The 18,411-nt window shown below is 23.5% G+C and overlaps 1 protein-coding gene across 1 annotated transcript; it reads right to left on the bottom strand.

Moving 5' to 3' along the window:
- Window positions 1–5,337: 5,337 nt before the first annotated feature.
- Window positions 5,338–18,411, bottom strand: LOC117167769 (transcription factor BTF3 homolog 4). The gene is made up of 5 exons (XM_033352937.1): window positions 18,339–18,411; window positions 17,968–18,254; window positions 14,404–14,775; window positions 10,707–10,844; window positions 5,338–5,740 (listed from the first exon to the last, which is right to left on the bottom strand). Exons 2-4 carry the CDS (start codon window positions 18,043–18,045, stop codon window positions 10,722–10,724), a joined length of 573 nt encoding a protein of 190 aa, XP_033208828.1. The 5' UTR covers window positions 18,046–18,254; window positions 18,339–18,411; the 3' UTR covers window positions 5,338–5,740; window positions 10,707–10,721.

The following is an 18,411-nucleotide window of genomic DNA, read 5'->3' as shown; positions in this document are numbered from 1 at the left end:
AACTTAAAAGTTCTTAAATTAGGATTTAAATTGTTTCTTTGAAAAACTTTAAAATTTTATTTCAAAATCTTGACAAATCTAGAAGTAGTTTTAAATTTGGTCAAATTTAGCTTTATTTTTTTCAAAACTTCTCAATAACTTGAAAAATTGATTGAATTTGTCCTACAAATTTTAGAAAATCCTGCGAATTAAAAAAAATGTCCTTAAAATTTGGATTCCTAAATAACAATTGAACACTTATTATTTTTAGAAACAATTAGAGTAATTTTAAGAGATATTTAGAAGTTTAAAAAAGATTAAAAATTAATTCAGAACTTGAAATGATTTCAAATAATTTTTTAGCGAAGTGTGTTTACCGAAAAAATTTAATTTTGGTGCAAATACTCACAACCTAATTTAAATTGAACTGTAGATTTTTGCAGTTTATAAAAAATTTAGACGCTTTTTAAGAATTGTGAAAGGCTCCAAATAAAAACAGTTTCTTAAAATTACTAGGAAAATTGAAAATGATTCATTTTGCACAATTATTCTAACAGAATATTCAAAACGATTTTAAGAGAATTCCAATATAATTTAAAACGACCCAGGAAGAATTTAAGTTTTTTTTTCATTTTTAAGATTTTTTACAAATTTTAGGAACAATTTTATTCAGTTTAAAACATGCTTAGAAGTTCTGAAAATTTTGTTCAAAAACTTCGTTTAAATTACTTGATATCATTTTAAGTTTCTAATTAATTTTGAATCTTTTCAAAACTTCTAAATATCTCTTAAAATTACTCAATTTTCTCTAAAAATAATACGTGTTCAATTATTATTTATACATCAAAATTCAACAATTTCGCTTACAAATTAAACATTTTATTAAGTAGAACAATAAAAATTGTAACGTTAAAATGTTTGCTTTCTATGTCAAACATTTAATTTTCAAATTTTTTTTTTTTTTAAATATTTAGCTTCAATTGAGTCTTCTAAAATTATAAGTCAAATATTGCTAAATAATAAATAATTATCCTTTTTCTTAATCAAAATTTTTAAAATTAAATGTGTTAAAAATAGAATAATTCAAACTGAAACAATATTTTTAATTTATTAAAAGCCTTTAAGTACGAATTAATTACGACTCTGGAAATTCTCTAACTTTCAACGGATTTAGAATCGTTTTATCAAATAAATTATTTTACAGTTCTTAATACTTGAAGTAGCGATCCATTTTAAAAATTGTTTATTTATATTTACAGTTTATAAAATAAAACTGTTTTTTATCAAAATTTGCAACTTTAAACGCTTTTAATTTTTAACAGTTCAAGTCTTTAAAACTGCACGTTAAAATTCTTTAAATTAAAAATATAAGCTTAAAAATAAAAATCTAAAATAGAGAATTTTGCAGGTAAAAGATTTTCAAATTACGCATTATAAACTGAATGATATCATAATTTAAAAAGATATAAATTTAACTAATTATTTTAAAAACTGTTGAAATCGAATTTGGACAGATTTTTCTTCTGAAAATTGGTGAAATTCCCGGTCGAGAAATAAATTCACTGCCATTTTCCGGTTTCCCAGTCCAGCGGCCACCCTCAAGTCTGTTTTCAAAATTTAGGTTTTCCAGATTCACCATTTAAAACAAAAACAGTGAATTATTTACAAATAATTTCTTGTATAATTATTAATTAATGCAATTCTAAAGAGCTTTTCAACCATTATTATTGAATTCTAAACAATTTTCAGTAATATTATAAAATTTGAAAAATCTTTTAATTGTAATCAGATTAGTTTTGCGAGTAAAAAATAAATTCGTATCATTTCGCAGATTTAAAATTCTTAAAGGTCCTTTGAATAATGATAGAATTCTGAATAATTTTGATTGATTCATATAAATTTTTTCGACATTCTAGAATTGTAATTATATTGGTTTTGTTAACAAAAAATAAATTCGGGTCAATTCAAAATTCGTAAAGGTCTTTTCAATAAACAATGAAACCTATACTATTCTCATTAATTTTATAAACATTTTTTAATTATCTGAAATTATACTAATTTTTTATTTGTAAAAAATCAATTTGTATTAATTCGCGAATCAAAAATTCGTAAAGGTAATTAAGAAAATTTTAATTTTTTGCAAAATTCAGAAATTTTAACCATATTATTTTTAAACATTTCGAAATTAAAGACAATTTTCATTATTATTAACATTTTTTTTATTCTGGAATTTTAATCATATTTCATTAATATTCTTGTATTTTTTTTAAATTCTGGATTATCACTTTTTTGTTGTAAAAAATCAATTTGTATCACTTTGCAAATTTAAAATTCACAAATATTTTTTTCTTAATTATTGAATTCCAACCAATTTTCATTAATAGTAGACCATTTAAAAAAACTGGGATTATAATCATTTTGTTTTGTGACATAATATATACTTTATTTAAATAAATAAATATAAAATCAATTAGAAAATTTAAAATTCGTAAAACTCTGTTCTAAAATTATTTAATTCCAAACAATTTTCGTTAGTATTAATATACATTTTTTTTTCATTCTATAATTAAAATCATATTGTTTCTTTAAGTAAAAAAATCAATGCAAAGTCATATTATTTTTAATAGTAAACAAATAAATTCGCATAATTTCAAAGATTTAAAATTCTTAAAAGTCCGTTCAATAATTATTGATTTCTGAATAATTTTAATTAATTGATTGACATTTTTTTCGACATTCTGGAATTATAATTATATTGTTTTTGTTAGTAAAACATAAATTCGGATCAATTCAAAATTAGTAACGGCCTTTCCAATAATTATTTAATTCTGAACAATGTTCATTAATATATATTAAACTTTTTTTTTAATCCTGGAATTATAATCATATTTTTTGTTAGCAAAAAATCAATTCGTATCAATTCGCAAATTTAAAATTCGTAAAGGTAATTTGGAAAATGATTGACTTCAAGACAATTTTTCATTATTATTTTTTCAAAATTCAGGAATTATAAACATATTATTTTTAAAAATTATTGAATTCAAGAAAATTTTCATTATTATTACCATTTTTTTTAATTCTGAGATTTTAATCATATAGAATTTCTTATAGGAAAAATTGAAATCGTCTCAATTCGCAAAATTTTCGCAGATTTTTTCAATAATTATTGAATTCTTAAGTGTTCATTAATATTCTTATATTTTTAAATTCTGGATTACCCCTAGTTGGTTGTAAAAAATCAAATTGTATCAATTTGCAAATTTAAAATTCACAAATATCTTTTCCTTAATCATTCAATTCCAAAGCATTTACGTTTTATAATTTTTTTTTTTAATCTGCAATTATAATCATATTATTTCTTTTATGAAAAAAAAATAAATGTGTATCAATTCGCATATTTAAAACTCGCAAAAGTCTTCAATAATTATTGACTTCTAAACTATTTGCAATAATATTATTAAATTTGTTTAATTATCTGGCATTATTATCATTTTTGTGATTGAAGAAGTCGCATTTCATCAATTCGTAAAAGCTTTTCATAATTATTAAATTCCAAACAATTTTCATTAGTATTTATAACGATTATTATGATAAATCTTTTCAAAATTATTGTGGAATTATAATCACATAGAATTTCTTAGGAAAAAAATCAATTCTTATTGATTCGCAAATGTTCGCAGATTTTTAATAATTTTAATTATTATTTTTTTAAATTTTGAATTATCACTTTTCACCAATTTTCAAATTTAAAATTCACAAAGATCTTTTCCTTTATTATTGAATTCCAAATAATTTTCATTAGTAGTAGACAATTAAAAAAACTGAGATTATAATCTTTTTTTAAATAGAAAATCAATTAGCAAATTTAAAATTCGTGAAAAGCTGTTCTAAATATATTTAATTCCAAACAATTTTCGTTAGCATTATTATAAATTTTTTTTAATTCTGCAAATAAAATTATATTGCTTCTTTCCATAAAAAATAGATTCCTATTATTTGGTAGATTTAAAATTCGTAAAGGTATTATAAATAATTATTGGATTTTTAAACAATTTTAATTAATATTATACTATTTTAAATTCTGCAATTAAAGTAATATTATTTTTTTTAATATACTAATCAATTCGTATCAACTAGGAAGTTTAAAATTTGTAAAGGTATTTTAAAAAATTATTGAATTCAAGACAGTTCTCACAATTATTAAAACAGTTTAAAAATTCTGGAATTACATTTATATTATTTTTTAAAATTATTCATGTTAATTATATTTAAAGTTCGAAAAGGTGTTTAGTAATTATTGACTTCTAAACCATTTTTTTTAATATTATGTTTTTTAAATTATCTGGCATTATAAAAGAGCTTTACATAATTATTAAATTCCAAACAATTTTTTTTAGTATTATACATTTTCTTTTGACCCTGCAATTATAATCATATTATTTCTTTTAGTAAAAAATCATTTCATATTAATTGGCAAATTTAAAATTCATAAAGATCTTTTTAATTATATAATAAATTTGTTGTATTAAAAATGTTTCCGTAATTATTGATTTCCAAATAAATTTCATTAATATCATATAACTTGATAAAAATTCTGGAATTATAATAAATTTATTTTTGTTAGTTATAATCATATATTTTTTTGTAGTAAAACAATATAAATTCGCAAATGTAAAATTCAAAAAAAGTTTTTCCATAGTTAATGAATAATAATCCATTTTCAAAAATATTATATTATGCAATATTATAAAATCAATTTTTATAAATTCGCAAAGAGCTTTTCCATAATTATTAAAACAATTTTCTACATATATATATACTACTTAAAAAAATTTTTGAAATCTGGAATTATAATCATATTATTTTTATTAGCAAAAAATATTTCCGTATCAATTCGCAAATTTAAAATTTGCGGTAAAGTCATAAAATCAGCAATAAAAATTTGAAACAAATGACAAAAAAACATTGTCATTTTTTTTTTTAAATTCCTTAACTCAAGTTGTCATGGTTCCAAACCGACATTTAAATATTCTTCAATTATTAAAGATTTGTCAATATCGAAGAATTTACAATAATCAAATTAATTATTGTATCATACAATTTTGAGCATTTAAATTGGAACCCATCCAATTTCTGATGCTCAAATTTTTAATCTTAAATTACCGCTGAAATGATGAATTCTAAACTGTAAGAAATTGGAATAAAATCATTCGAATTGATATAAAAATTTTATTTATTATCCGTGATGTTCACTGGAATTTTGGCATAACGTTTTTATTATTCATTAACCTAATTCGATTGTATCTAATCTATATCCAGTTGATGGGATTTTCAGGAATACAAGAGAAGAAGACATACTGAGTTTATCTACTTTTTTCATTGTTATTACTAAAAAGAGAAAAAAAAAGATTATTCGATATACACATAGTAACAATAGTTTTGATAAATATAATTGAAAATCAAATGCACTTGACTCTTCTATGAGATGCCATTATTTTCTTATTCAACCTGCTTTTATAACAGTGTTACAATCTATATAGTATGCGCGTGTAACACCTTCATTATCTATTATTAGCGCACTGTCTTCCACAAATGCGCGACAAAGGGACAAAAATTAAAAGAGAGTCGGGAATTGGAAAGAGCGTGGTTCGGCGGCTTGGGGTAAAAATTATGTCCACTGATGTTTATATGCAGTCACTCTTGAATAGCTTGTTATTGATATTGTTTAACTTCAATAAAAATCGTAAGTCATACCGTATACCTGCAAGAAATTAAAGACAAATTAATTATCTTTTTTTTAATACATTTTCAGGATGGCGATTCGGCGGATGATTAAAAAAAATTTCCCGGTCAAGTTTTTTAATTTTCCCGGCCAACCAAAAGTAACAGATTTATATTTGTCGCGTTTTCTTAAATTCCCGAAAATCTAAGTTCAGGCTATATAACCGAGAATATAACAGAATTTAGGAGAATTTATGATTTTTAACGATATTTTTATTGTTCAGGTTATATCGGCGGTTGAATAAAAATTATTTTCTAACTAAGACATTCAGAAATTAAAGCGTTTTATATACAAATTAAAAATTTTCAAATGTATTAATTTATTTAAAAAAAAAAGTTTTTCTACTTTAAAAGATAACTCTTTAACAAAATGCTCGAATTTTTAACATAATAGTTGAATATTCAACCTAAAAAGACAAATTACCAAAGAAAAAGATTCATGGTTTATATTTTAGACAAAAATGAATATAATTTATAGAACAAAAGAAAATACTTTTAAAACCAAACAGACGAATTTCCAACAACTAAAGATTTTTCACTCAAAAAATAAATAAAAGTTTATCTAAATTATTGAACCTTCAAACCAGATGACAAATTTTCTTTACAAAAATTCAATTTTCAAACAAAAAATATGACTGTTCAACGAAAAATTAATTTTCCACGAAACTGATGGATTTTTAACAAAAAAAAGAGGAAATTTCAAACTAAAAAATAATTTTTTTACAAAAAAAATGCGAATTTTTAACTAGAAAATATCAATCTTAAAAAATGGAAAAGTTCCATTTTCTGTTAGAAAATGAATTCTAAAACAAAAAAAAAGAAGTAATTTCAACTAAACAGTTAAATTTTCAACCAGAACAAAGAAAGTGATTTCGTAACAAAGCGATTCAACCAAATGTTTTAAACAAATTAGTCGAATTATCAAGCAAAGAAGAATGATTTTGAAAGAAAAAGTTGCATTTCCATACAAAAAATGAAATTTCTTCTATAACAGATAAAGTTTGAAATAGAAAAGATAAATTTAAGAAAAAAAAGTGGAATTTTCTGTTGAAAAAGATTTTCGGAGAGTTTTTACGATCAAACTATGCATTTTTTAACAACAAATAATTTTCTACCAAAAAAATTGAATTTTCGATCCAAAAAGACCAATTTTTAACCAAAAAGGATGACTTTTTAACAAAATTGTTGAATTCTCTACCAAATAGTTACATTTTTATCCAAAAAATATGAAATTTATCTTCAAGCAGAGACATTTTTTATTCCCAAAAAATTTGAGTTTTCATCCAAAAAAGATTCCAGTTAATTTTCAGTAACATGAAAAATTGAATTTTTGTAACAAATAAGTTTCTAAAAAAATAATTGAATTTTCAATCCAAAAAAAAACAATTTTTAACAGCAAAAGATGAATTTTTAACAAAATAGTTAAATTCTCTACCACATAGTTACATTTTTATCCAAAAAATATGAAATTTATCTTGAAGCAGAGAAATTTTTTATTCCAAAAAAAGTTAAGTTTTTATCCAAAAAAGATTCCAGTTAATTCAGTAACATGAAAAATTGAATTTTCATAATAAATAAGTTTCTACGAAAATAATTGAATTTCCAATTCAAAAAGACGATTTTATTCTATAAAAAAAGGATGAATTTTTAACAAATAAGTTAAATTCTCTACCACATAGTTACATTTTTATCAAAAAAAAATGAACTTTATCTTGAAACAGAGAAATTTTTTTTTCTAAAAAAAGTTGAGTTTTCATCACAAAAAGATTCCAGTTAATTCAGTAAAATTAAAAATAGAATTTGTGTAACAAATAAGTTTCTACGAAAATAATTGAATTTTCAATCCAAAAAGACGATTTTTTTCTATAAAAAAAGGATGAATTTTTAACAAAATAATTAAATTCTCTACCACATAGTTACATTTTTATCCAAAAAATATGAAATTTATCTTGAAGCAGAGAAATTTTTTATTCCCAAAAAAATTGAGTTTTCATCCAAAAAAGATTCCAGTTAATTTTCAGTAGTATGAAAAATTGAATGTTTGTAACAAATAAGTTTCTAAGAAAATAATTGAATTTTCAATAAAAAAAAAAAAAACAATTTTCAACAGAAAAGGATGACTTTTTAACAAAATAGTTAAATTCTCTACCACATAGTTACATTTTTATCCAAAAAATATGAAATTTATCTAGAAGAGAAATTTTTTATTCCCAAAAAAGTTGAGTTTTCATCCAAAAAAGATTCCAGTTAATTTTCAGTAGCATGAAAAATTGAATTTTTGTAACAAATAAGTTTATAAGAAAATAATTGAATTTTCAATCCAAAAAGACGAATTTTTTCTACCTAAAAAGATGAATTTTCTAACAAAATAGTTCAATTCTCTACCAAATAATTGCATGTTTATCCAAGAAAGATTTAAATAAAAAGTTAATTTTCTTCGATAGATTTAAGTTTTCAAGAAAAAAGTATAATAGAGAGAGGTCTTACATTATTTTTGGGTTTCGTTTTAGAATGCTACAATAACAATTTCCAACGAAAATTAAAATAATTCTTGGAGGAGTATTTTTTTTATTTTTCCTTTTTTTAATGTCAATTTTTTAAGTAATTGGCAAAAAAAGGATTTTTTTAAATAACTTATTTTTAAAATACAAATATGATATAATGATGGTATAATGAGTGTACTTTTACATAAGTTTGATTGTATCTAAGTTTATAGCAATGTAAAAAAACGACGTTTTTACAAACAGAAAACAGCTAAAACTTTTAGAATAAAAACAATCATTTTTGTACTTTAAACAATAATTTATTTTGCAAATAATTCCTTTTTTAAATTCCTTAAAAAATTGACATTAAAAAGAGCAAAAATAAAAAAAGGCTCTATAATTTTTTTAAATTTTTCTTCAAAATTGTTTCTGAAGCATTCTAGAATGAAACCCAAAACTAAAAAGTTTCCATTTTTAACAAAGAATCGAAAAGTTAAAAGTTTTGTTGACAAAATAATTTTCAACATAAAAAAACGGGTTTTAAGCAAATAGTTCAATTTGCAACCTAAAGGATGATTTTTCAACTAAAATGTTAAATCTTCAATTAAAATAGTGGAAATTTCAATCAAAACAAAACAAAAATTCAACCAACAAGATAAAATTTCAACTGAAACTACGAAATACTCAATTGGAATAAGTTAAATTTTCAGTTAAAAAATTACTTTCCACAAAACACTAACATTTAACAAACAAAAAAACTAAACCTAAAAAACCAGAGTTTTTTCAAACAAAGTGATGAATTTACAACTAAAATTAAGTCTTTAACTAAAATAGTTGAATTTTAAACCAGAAAGATAAATTTGCAAATAAAATAGTCAATCTTTAACTAGAATAGTTGAATTTTTGAAAAACTACTGATTGTTCAACAAAAGATATATATTTTTAACTAAACTAATGAAATATTTAACTGGAATAATAGTCACATGTTCGATTCAAATAAATAATTATTTTCAAACAAAAAAGAAACATATTTTAAACAAAATAATTAAATTTTCGGCAAAAAATTCCGTTTGATCCAAAGAAATTAATTTTTTTATTAAAATGATGAATCTTCAACAAATTAATTTTCATGAAAAGAGGTTCACTTTCAACCAAGTAATTTTATTTCCAACCCAAAAGATGAATTTTCAACTAAAATAATAAATTATTGAACTGGAATACTTAAATTTTTAACCGAAAAGAAGAATTTTTAAACACTAAGACCAGCTTGTAAGGGAAAAGATAATTTTCTACAAAAAAAAAATATATGTTTAAATAAATATGTGGATTTCAATGAAATAGTCGAATTTGTAATTAAAATAAGACAATTTTTCATACAAATTGTTTAATTTTAAACGAGAAAAGATCAATTTTCAACCAAAACTGGACATTGAATTTTTTACTTAAATGAATTAATTTTCAATCAAACTTATGAATCTTCAACTAAAATAGTTCAATTTTACATAAAAAACGATGAGTTTTCAACCATAAAGATGGATTTTCTACAAAAAGGCGAATTTTTCACAAAGTAAAAAAATTTTCAAATAACTAGTTTAATATTTAAATAAAAAAATTTCAATTTTCAAGGAATAGTTTAATTTTCATAACAAAATTATTCGAATTTCGACTGGAATAGTTACATTTTTAGTTTAAAAAAATTGATTTTCAATTAAGTGTTCCATTTTCAACCAGATGAATATTCACTTAAAATAATAAATCTTTAAAAAAAGTTAATTTTTAACAAAAGTCTTCAACTTTTAACCAATTAGTTGAATTTTCAATTATAGGCAAATGAATTCACAACGAAGAATGTCATAATTCCTTAAAATTGCGACAAATTCTGACTCAGAAGAGTGATTAGTTTAAATACCTTTTTTTCTAAATTCGAATAATTCTTTACAAAAATTCCTGTTCCATGTCAAAAATTACCTTTTTCCAAGTGAAAGTATCTTTCTTTATGGAAACTCCCTGTCCTAAAATAAAAACAAAAACTACTTTCTAAAATTCGCTGTTCCAAGTCAGGATAAATAAATAACGAGAAAGCAAATGAAACGTGTTAAATCCATTTTTTGAAAAATTGAGAAAAGGATTGTTTAAATTAGCGAAAAAAATTGTAAATGGTTTTTCTTATAATGGGAAATAATAAGCATTGAATAATAAATTATGATTTAAATATAGTAAACTGTAGATAAAGTAGAAATCATTTTTCTAATTGAACCAAATTAATAAAATAACGAAAACTTGGATTTTTTTTGAGATAAGAAGTCATTTTTTTACCTTTTCCCGGGTCAAGTCGCCACCCTGATTTTTATAAACCAACATAAACTTTAAAAAACTTTTAAAAAATAATTGCACAAAAAGAGTTGTTTTATTTATCGAAATTGATTTAAACTTAACAATAATACAAATTCTTGCGGAACTTACACACTCATCGCTTCATTAGACTTCAACCTTGGCCAGAGGTGCGTCTTTCTTTTCTTCTGTGATTACCACCGATGATTCAGATTTCTCTTCTGCAGGTTTCTCAACGAGGATTTCTTCCACTTCTTTCTTTAATGCCACCTTGAAATAAAAATTTTATGTGTAATTTTTTTTATCCTCGGAAAAAATCACGGCATTTTCGAGGTTTGAAAAAGTTTAAGGTCTTGGGATTGAAAAGTTTAAACTGTTAAAACTGAAGATTTTTTCCATTTGAAGTAATTAAATCTACATAAACTGCAAATTAAAGAGCCAAAATTGAATTCTTCCGAGTTCTCGATTTTCAAAATTAAAAGCTTTAAAAAAAAGTTATATAATGGAAACATTTCAATCTCAATAGGTTTAATTCTATGGGCTTCAAAATTTTTTTCAACAATAAAACATTTAAAATGATGAAATCAATTTCACATACTTTAATTATATGAATTAAATGTCGCCAATTTTATCGTCGAAAAAAATTTCCGGTCCAAAAATTCTCAGAAAATAGGCGAAATAAAGTGATTTTTTAAAGAAAATAGAGGAAATTTAAGAGAATAGATTCATTTTAAAAACATTGATGTATCTACCACACTTCTAAGATTTCGAGTCCTAATACATTGAATTTTCAACAAAATAGTTGAGACTTCGAAATTCTTGACTTTTTAACTTCAAAATAAATTGACTTTTTAATCAAATATTCGAATTTACTAACCAAATCGTTTAATTTAAAACTAAATGATCAAATTTTCAACCAAATAGTTGAATTTTTAATAAGTAGAGACAATTTTTCAACAAGATAATTTAATTTTTAACCAAAATATTTCAATTTTTGAGACGTAATTGTCAAAAAAAAATAGTAAGTTCAATTTTCGACCTTAAACAATGACTTTTTAACAAATAATTGAATTTTTAATCAAATAGTCGAATTTTTAAACAATAAAGAATAAAATTAAACCACAAGCAGTTGTATGTTTAAACAAAAAAGATGAATATTCAACCAAAAATCATTGCTTTTCTACAATAAAATATGAATTTTCTATCCAAAAAGACAAATTTGAAAGAAAACAATTGAATTTTCCACAAAAAAGGACAACTTGTTGACAAATTATTTTGAATTTTTAACGAAATAATTGAATTTTCAAACTAAAAAGACGATTTATCAACAAAATGGTCAAATTTTCAATCAAATGGTCGAATTTTCAAACAAAAAATAATAAAAGTCAACCACAAACAGTTGAATTTTCAACCAAATAGTTGAATAGATGATTTTTTTTAGAAGACAGTTGAATGTTTTACCAAGAAAGAGGAATATTTAACCAAAAATGAGGACATTTCTAGCATAATAGATGAATTTTCAATCCAAAAAGATTAATTTTTCTATCCAAAAAGATAAATTTTAAACAAAACAATTGAATTTTCGACCAAAAAAAAATACATTTTTTACCATAAAAGATGAACTTTCAAACTAAAAATACGAATTTTCTATTGAAAAAGACCGATTTTAAACAAAAAATTGAATTTTCGAACAAAAAGGATAACTTGTTGACAAATTATTTGAATTTTAACGAAATAATTGAATTTCAAATCTAAAAAGATGATTTATCAACAAAATGGTCGCATTTTCAATCAAATGGTCGAATTTTCAAACAAAAAATAATAAAACTCAACCACAAACAGTTCAATTTTCAACCAAATAGTTAAATAGACGTTTTTTTTAGAAGACAGTTAAATGATTACCCAAGAGAGATGAAAATTCCGCCAAAAAGAATGACTTTTTTACTATACTAGATGAATTTTCGATAGAGACAAATTTTAAACAAAAAAATTGAATTTTCGACCAAAAATGATAACTTTTTTTACCATAAAAGATGAATTTTCTATCCAAAAAACAAATTTTAAACAAAACAATTGAATTTTCGACCAAAAAAAAAAACATTTTTTACCAAGAAAGATGAATATTTAACCAAAAATGAGGACATTTCTACCATAATAGATGAATTTTCAATCTAAAAAGGTTAATTTTTCTATCCAAAAAGATAAAATTTAAACAAAATTTATATTTTTTTATTTAATTTTTTTATTTCGATAGACAAATTTTAAACAAAAAAATTGAATTTTCGACCAAAAATGATAACTTTTTTTACCATAAAAGATGAATTTTCTATCCAAAAAGACAAATTTTAAACAAAACAATTGAATTTTCAACCAAAAAAAATACATTTTTTACCATAAAAGATGAATTTTCAAACTAAAAATACGAATTGTCTATTGAAAAAGACCGATTTTAAACAAAAAATTCAATTTTCGACCAAAAAGGATAACTTGTTAACAAATTATTTAAATTTTTAACGAAATAATTGAATTTCAAATCTAAAAAGATGATTTATCAACAAAATGGTCGCATTTTCAATCAAATGGATTTTCAACCAAATAGTTGAATAGACGATTTTTTTAGTAGACATTCGAATGATTACCCATGAGAGATGAATCTTCCACCAAAAAGGATGACTATTTTACTATACTAGATGAATTTTCGATACAGACAAATTTTAAACAAAAAAATTGAATTTTCGACCAAAAATGATAACTTTTTTTACGATAAAAGATGAATTTTCAAACTAAAGAGGAATTTTCTATTGAAAAAGACAAATTAAAAAAAAAATGAATTTTCGACCAAAATAGATAAATTGTACACACATTGTTTTAATTTTTAACTTTTTAACGAAGTAGATGTATTTGCAAACTAAAAAGACGACTTATCAACCAAAAGGTCGCATTTTCAACCAAATGATGGAATTTTCAATTAAAAATAAAGAATAAAGTTCAACCACAAGTTGAATTTTCAATCAAATAGTCAATCAAATAGAACATTTCTACCCAAAATGATTATTTTTTCACCAAAAACTTTCCTACCAAAAAACATGAATTTTCCACTAAATAGTTAAATAACAAACAAAAAAATAAATAAATATTCAACGGAACAATTGAATTAACAACAAAATAGTAACATTATTAACCAAACAGTTAACTTTCAAGCCCAAAATACGATTTTTGATAAGACCGTTAAAATTTTAACAAAAAGAGATATTTTTTCTATTTTGAAGATCAATTTTGAACCAAAATAGTTGAATTATCAACTAAAAATGATGGGCTTTTCTTATTGGGTTCTAATTATTCAATTCGCCTTTAAGCGAAAAAAAACGAGAAAAGGGGGAATTATTTAAAAAAAAAAAAAAAAAAAAGAGGAAAAAAAATTCTTTAAAAAAGAGGGGCACCGAGGGGAATAGAGGAAAGAGTAAGAAGTCTTTCACTGAAAAGTATATTGGCTTTTCTTACCCGATAAATATATTTAGATATTTTTCACTATCAAGCACGTTTCATGGTGTGCTTTTTTCAACTAAATAGTTTAAAGTTAAAAAAAATTAATTTTCAATCAAGCACTTGAATTTACAACCAAAGACTTGAACTTTGAATAAAAAGAGACAATTTTTCAAAAAATATAAATTAAAACTACCCAATATTTTATAAACTCTAAGATTTCTTTTTTACTGCAAATTAAAGGTAATTCTCGATCCAAGTAAAAACTTCCGGTCACTTCCCAGTCCAGTGGCCTCCCTGCACATATAAAAATGTAAATTTGATTGTAATTTTGGTAATATATTACCTCCTCTTTACTGGCCTCGTCGAAATTCTCTACGAGATCGGGCACTTCGTCGTCTTCTTCTAGGGACGCTTTGCCAACTCCACTTCCGGCAACGGAACTCGCCAATCGCTTCAGTTGAGTTAAACCTTCAGGTCCAAGTTGACTCAAAATTCCAGGTAACATTTCGGTGATTTGTTTATTCTCTCCGTGTCCAGTAATGGCAAAAGTATTGGCCGCAAGACTAGCTTGAGCTTTAGGGTTGTTGAAATGAATGACGGTACCGTCATCCTTGATCATATTTACTTCTTCAATTCCAGGAATGGTGTTGACTGAGAGCTTTTTCAGACAACTCTGTAGCTTTTTATCGTCTGTAGCCGCAGTTGCGTGCACGACCTAAAAATTTTTATTTTTTATTTTTTATTAACAATGTTAAGCATATGCATACCGTTTACTTTATTTTTATGTACAGCAAACTATTGCCTTGAAGTTTAAAAAGCTTTAGAATAATTTGCAAATTAAATTTTTCCACGATTAAAAGATATTTACAATTTTCAAATTATAAGAAAATAAAATTTTTTCCATGCGCAAGGGAGCTTAATTCTTCGGCTAAAGTGATTAATTTATTTTTTTTTTTAATATTGGACTTTCGGGATGCATTATTAAACCAATTTTGAAATATTATATTTTATACATTTTCGAAACAATTATTAAAAATAAACAATTTCGAATTAAAAACGTCTGAAATTAAACAACAAAAAATATATATATAATGATTTTGGACAATTAGAAAAAGGACTTCAATTGTATCATTTCAAAGTCGAAGCACTGAAAATTTAAAAAATTTATTTTGAATTAAGGAATCACGGAATTGAACGATTTCAGGTTAAAATGTCAAAAATAGGACAATGTCAAAACGTCAAAAAATGAATATTTTAAGATTAGAATTTTGGAAATTGGATCAAATTTAAAATTCAAAGTAATTGAAGTAGTATTAGTTATAATTGAAAACGTTCGAAATTAAATAATTAAAAACTTTTGAATTTGAATCATTTTAAATTTAAAGTTATTAAAATCTGAGAATTGGAAATTGAATCTTGCAATCAGTAAAGCTTGTGAAATTTCAGAATTTTAAATTGTTATCACATAAAAAAATTATTATTTAATATTAAACCTGATTAGACAAATTTGTCACACAAAAAAAATAATGTTTCTAAAAAAACTTTCAAAATAGTAATTATAAATGGAAACATTGAAAATGAAAAAATTTCTACTCCGGAAAGTTGAAACTTAAACGAATGCGAACTTCATTTACAACTGAAAAAATAGTCACAAAACATTGTGATATAAATTTTTTATATTCAATCTCTTTAAAATTTCAAATATTTGAAATACATTTTTTAATTACTAATAATACTTTCCAAAATTTAATTTTAATTGCAAAATTAAAACCTATGAAAAGGAAAAATTAAGCCTATAACATGAAACTTCAGAACTCTAAAACTGTAACCTTTTCAAATTACAGAAATTATTCCATTAATGGTGTCTGGATTTCCGATAGTTTAATTTTTATTCTCTTTTATATTTTAAACTCCATTTTTAATTTTTTAGTTTCAAATCTTTCTTTCAAATTATTATTCATTCTTTAAATTTTCCAATGACATATTTTTCAATTAGAAGCGATTTATTTCTTTTAATATTCGTCTAAAAATAGGAAAATTTTAAGGTATCAGATTAAAAATTTTTGAAAATATATACAAAACGACATTCCTATGACTCAAATTTTTGAAATTGCACACTTTTAGGCTTTGTGAACTTTTGAAACATTTAATACCGGAATTGTCCTGGGATTTTGAATATTTGAATTTTAAATATTGTCAAATTTAAAATTCTGATAAAAAAATTAATTTAAAAATTAATTTATTAAGTAACTTTAGTTTCAAGGCCTCAAAGGTGAAAAACTAATTTTAAACCTGAATTTTTTGTTTAAGAACATAAAAAATAAAAAATGAAATTTATATATATCAAATAAATAACTATCTATAATTTTTTAATGGAAAATTAGTCCTACAAAATAGATATTTTATTTAACAAGTACTATTTACGATTTTCAACCTTTCTGCTGAATTATTAAACTCTGTAACTTTCGAAACAGGTAAGGAAATAGAAATTATTTATGTTTATAAAGTAAATTATTGGATGAACATAAAAGCTGCAACTTTAAATTATAATTACATAATCAACATTGTTAATTAAATTCAAATACTTGTGAATATACAATATGTAAAGATCAATAATCGCAATTTGCTTAATTAGCTAGGTAAGATTCAGATACTAGTTTTAAAAAAAAATTAAAAATTCAATTTTATATCAAAAACGATGAGTTTTCAACCATAAAGATGGATTTTTTACAAAAAGGCGAATTTTTCACGAAGTAAACAAATTTCTAAACAACTAGTTTAATATTTAAATAAAAAAAATTTCAATTTTCAAACGAATAGTTTAATTTTCATAACAATGATTCGAATTTCGACTGGAATAGTTACATTTTTAGTTTAAAAAAATTGATTTTCAATTAAGTGTTTCATTTTCAACCAGGTGAATGTAAGATTCAGATACTAGTTTTTAAAAAAATTAAAAATTTAAACTTTAATTACTTTTTCTTTTTTATTACAATTTTTTTAATTCTATCCTCGCTTTATATTCCATTACATTTTCCTTTTAAGAAGTATCTAATTTTTATGACTAGAAAAAAAGAAAATAAGAAAACACGTTTGAAAATAAGAAATTAATTATGTAAAACCGAAAACTTATAAAGAATTAATGCGAACCTAAAATATAAACCAATTTAGAAATGGTTACAGTAATTGAAAAAATATGACTTATCCCCCGCAAAAGATAATTCTAATAAAAACGTACTTCACTGTTTAATAAACAATACATGGACGACTTACCGTATCTTAAATTTAAGATAAATTATTCATAAGTTATCTGATTTACTGAAACTAAGTTTAATTGTCAAATGATTATTTTTTTAAATTACATTAATTTTAAATACTACATAAAAAGAAAGGCTCTAAATATTCAGAGGGGGCTAGTTAAAAGCTGAAAGAAAAGAACATACATAAATTATCAATAAAATTATTTGTAAGTAGGTAGTTTTCCTTTTCCTGTAAAATTAAGAGATCAGGAGACAATTCAGGTCACATTTTCTAATCTGATGAATCACTGCTCTAAAAAACTGACACTACCAAATAGGTACGTTTTGAGCATCATCAGTTCTTGCAAAACAAATATTCATTACGATTTCTACCTGCAACCTTTCGATTTTCCAATTCAGACAATGATTTTGACCTTGAGAACTAGACATTCAGTCGATATAGAAACCCGTACCCGCATTATAAAACCGCCGAAAAAACGGGTTATGCGCATCCTTTGTGTGGTTAAGTCTAATGCACATCGAAACTTGAGCACACAGATGACCAAAACGCAAAACCAAAATACGAACTGAATAACGATAATCAATAAATTGTCGCTAAATAAATAGAAAATTTATCATTAAGTCTATAATACATGTATTTACTCTACCTTCTTCTTGCGACGGGGTGTTCCCTTCCCACCGATTCGCACTTGAGCTTGCAACTTCTTCAACTTCTCAGGATTCATTTTGTGCGAGATTCAGGTAAACCTAGCTAACTACACAAAAGAACTAATTTCCGTAAAATCTTGTGTCGAATCCTGGGCGAAAAAATCCAGCTCAACGCGACCGGTAACTAAACACGTGCTCGATGTTGGCCGAAAGGAACGAGAAAATGGAAGTACGCTTCCACATTCACTACGTCAGTCGAAACTTCCGCCAGCAAAGTCAATTTCCGCTAAGAAAAAATCGAATTATTGCTTGATTCACTGGTTAAATTAAATTATGTGCGCAAAATAATTGTTGCATATTATTCAATCACCATTCAATCGATGAACAAATTTTATTATCGAAAAAGTTGCTTTTATTAGCACTCGCATGAACCTTCAGTACAG

This window comes from Belonocnema kinseyi, chromosome 2 (assembly GCF_010883055.1).
Source record: "Belonocnema kinseyi isolate 2016_QV_RU_SX_M_011 chromosome 2, B_treatae_v1, whole genome shotgun sequence".
Taxonomy (NCBI): Eukaryota; Metazoa; Arthropoda; class Insecta; order Hymenoptera; family Cynipidae; genus Belonocnema; species Belonocnema kinseyi.
This window is presented reverse-complemented; position numbering and strand designations above follow the sequence as displayed.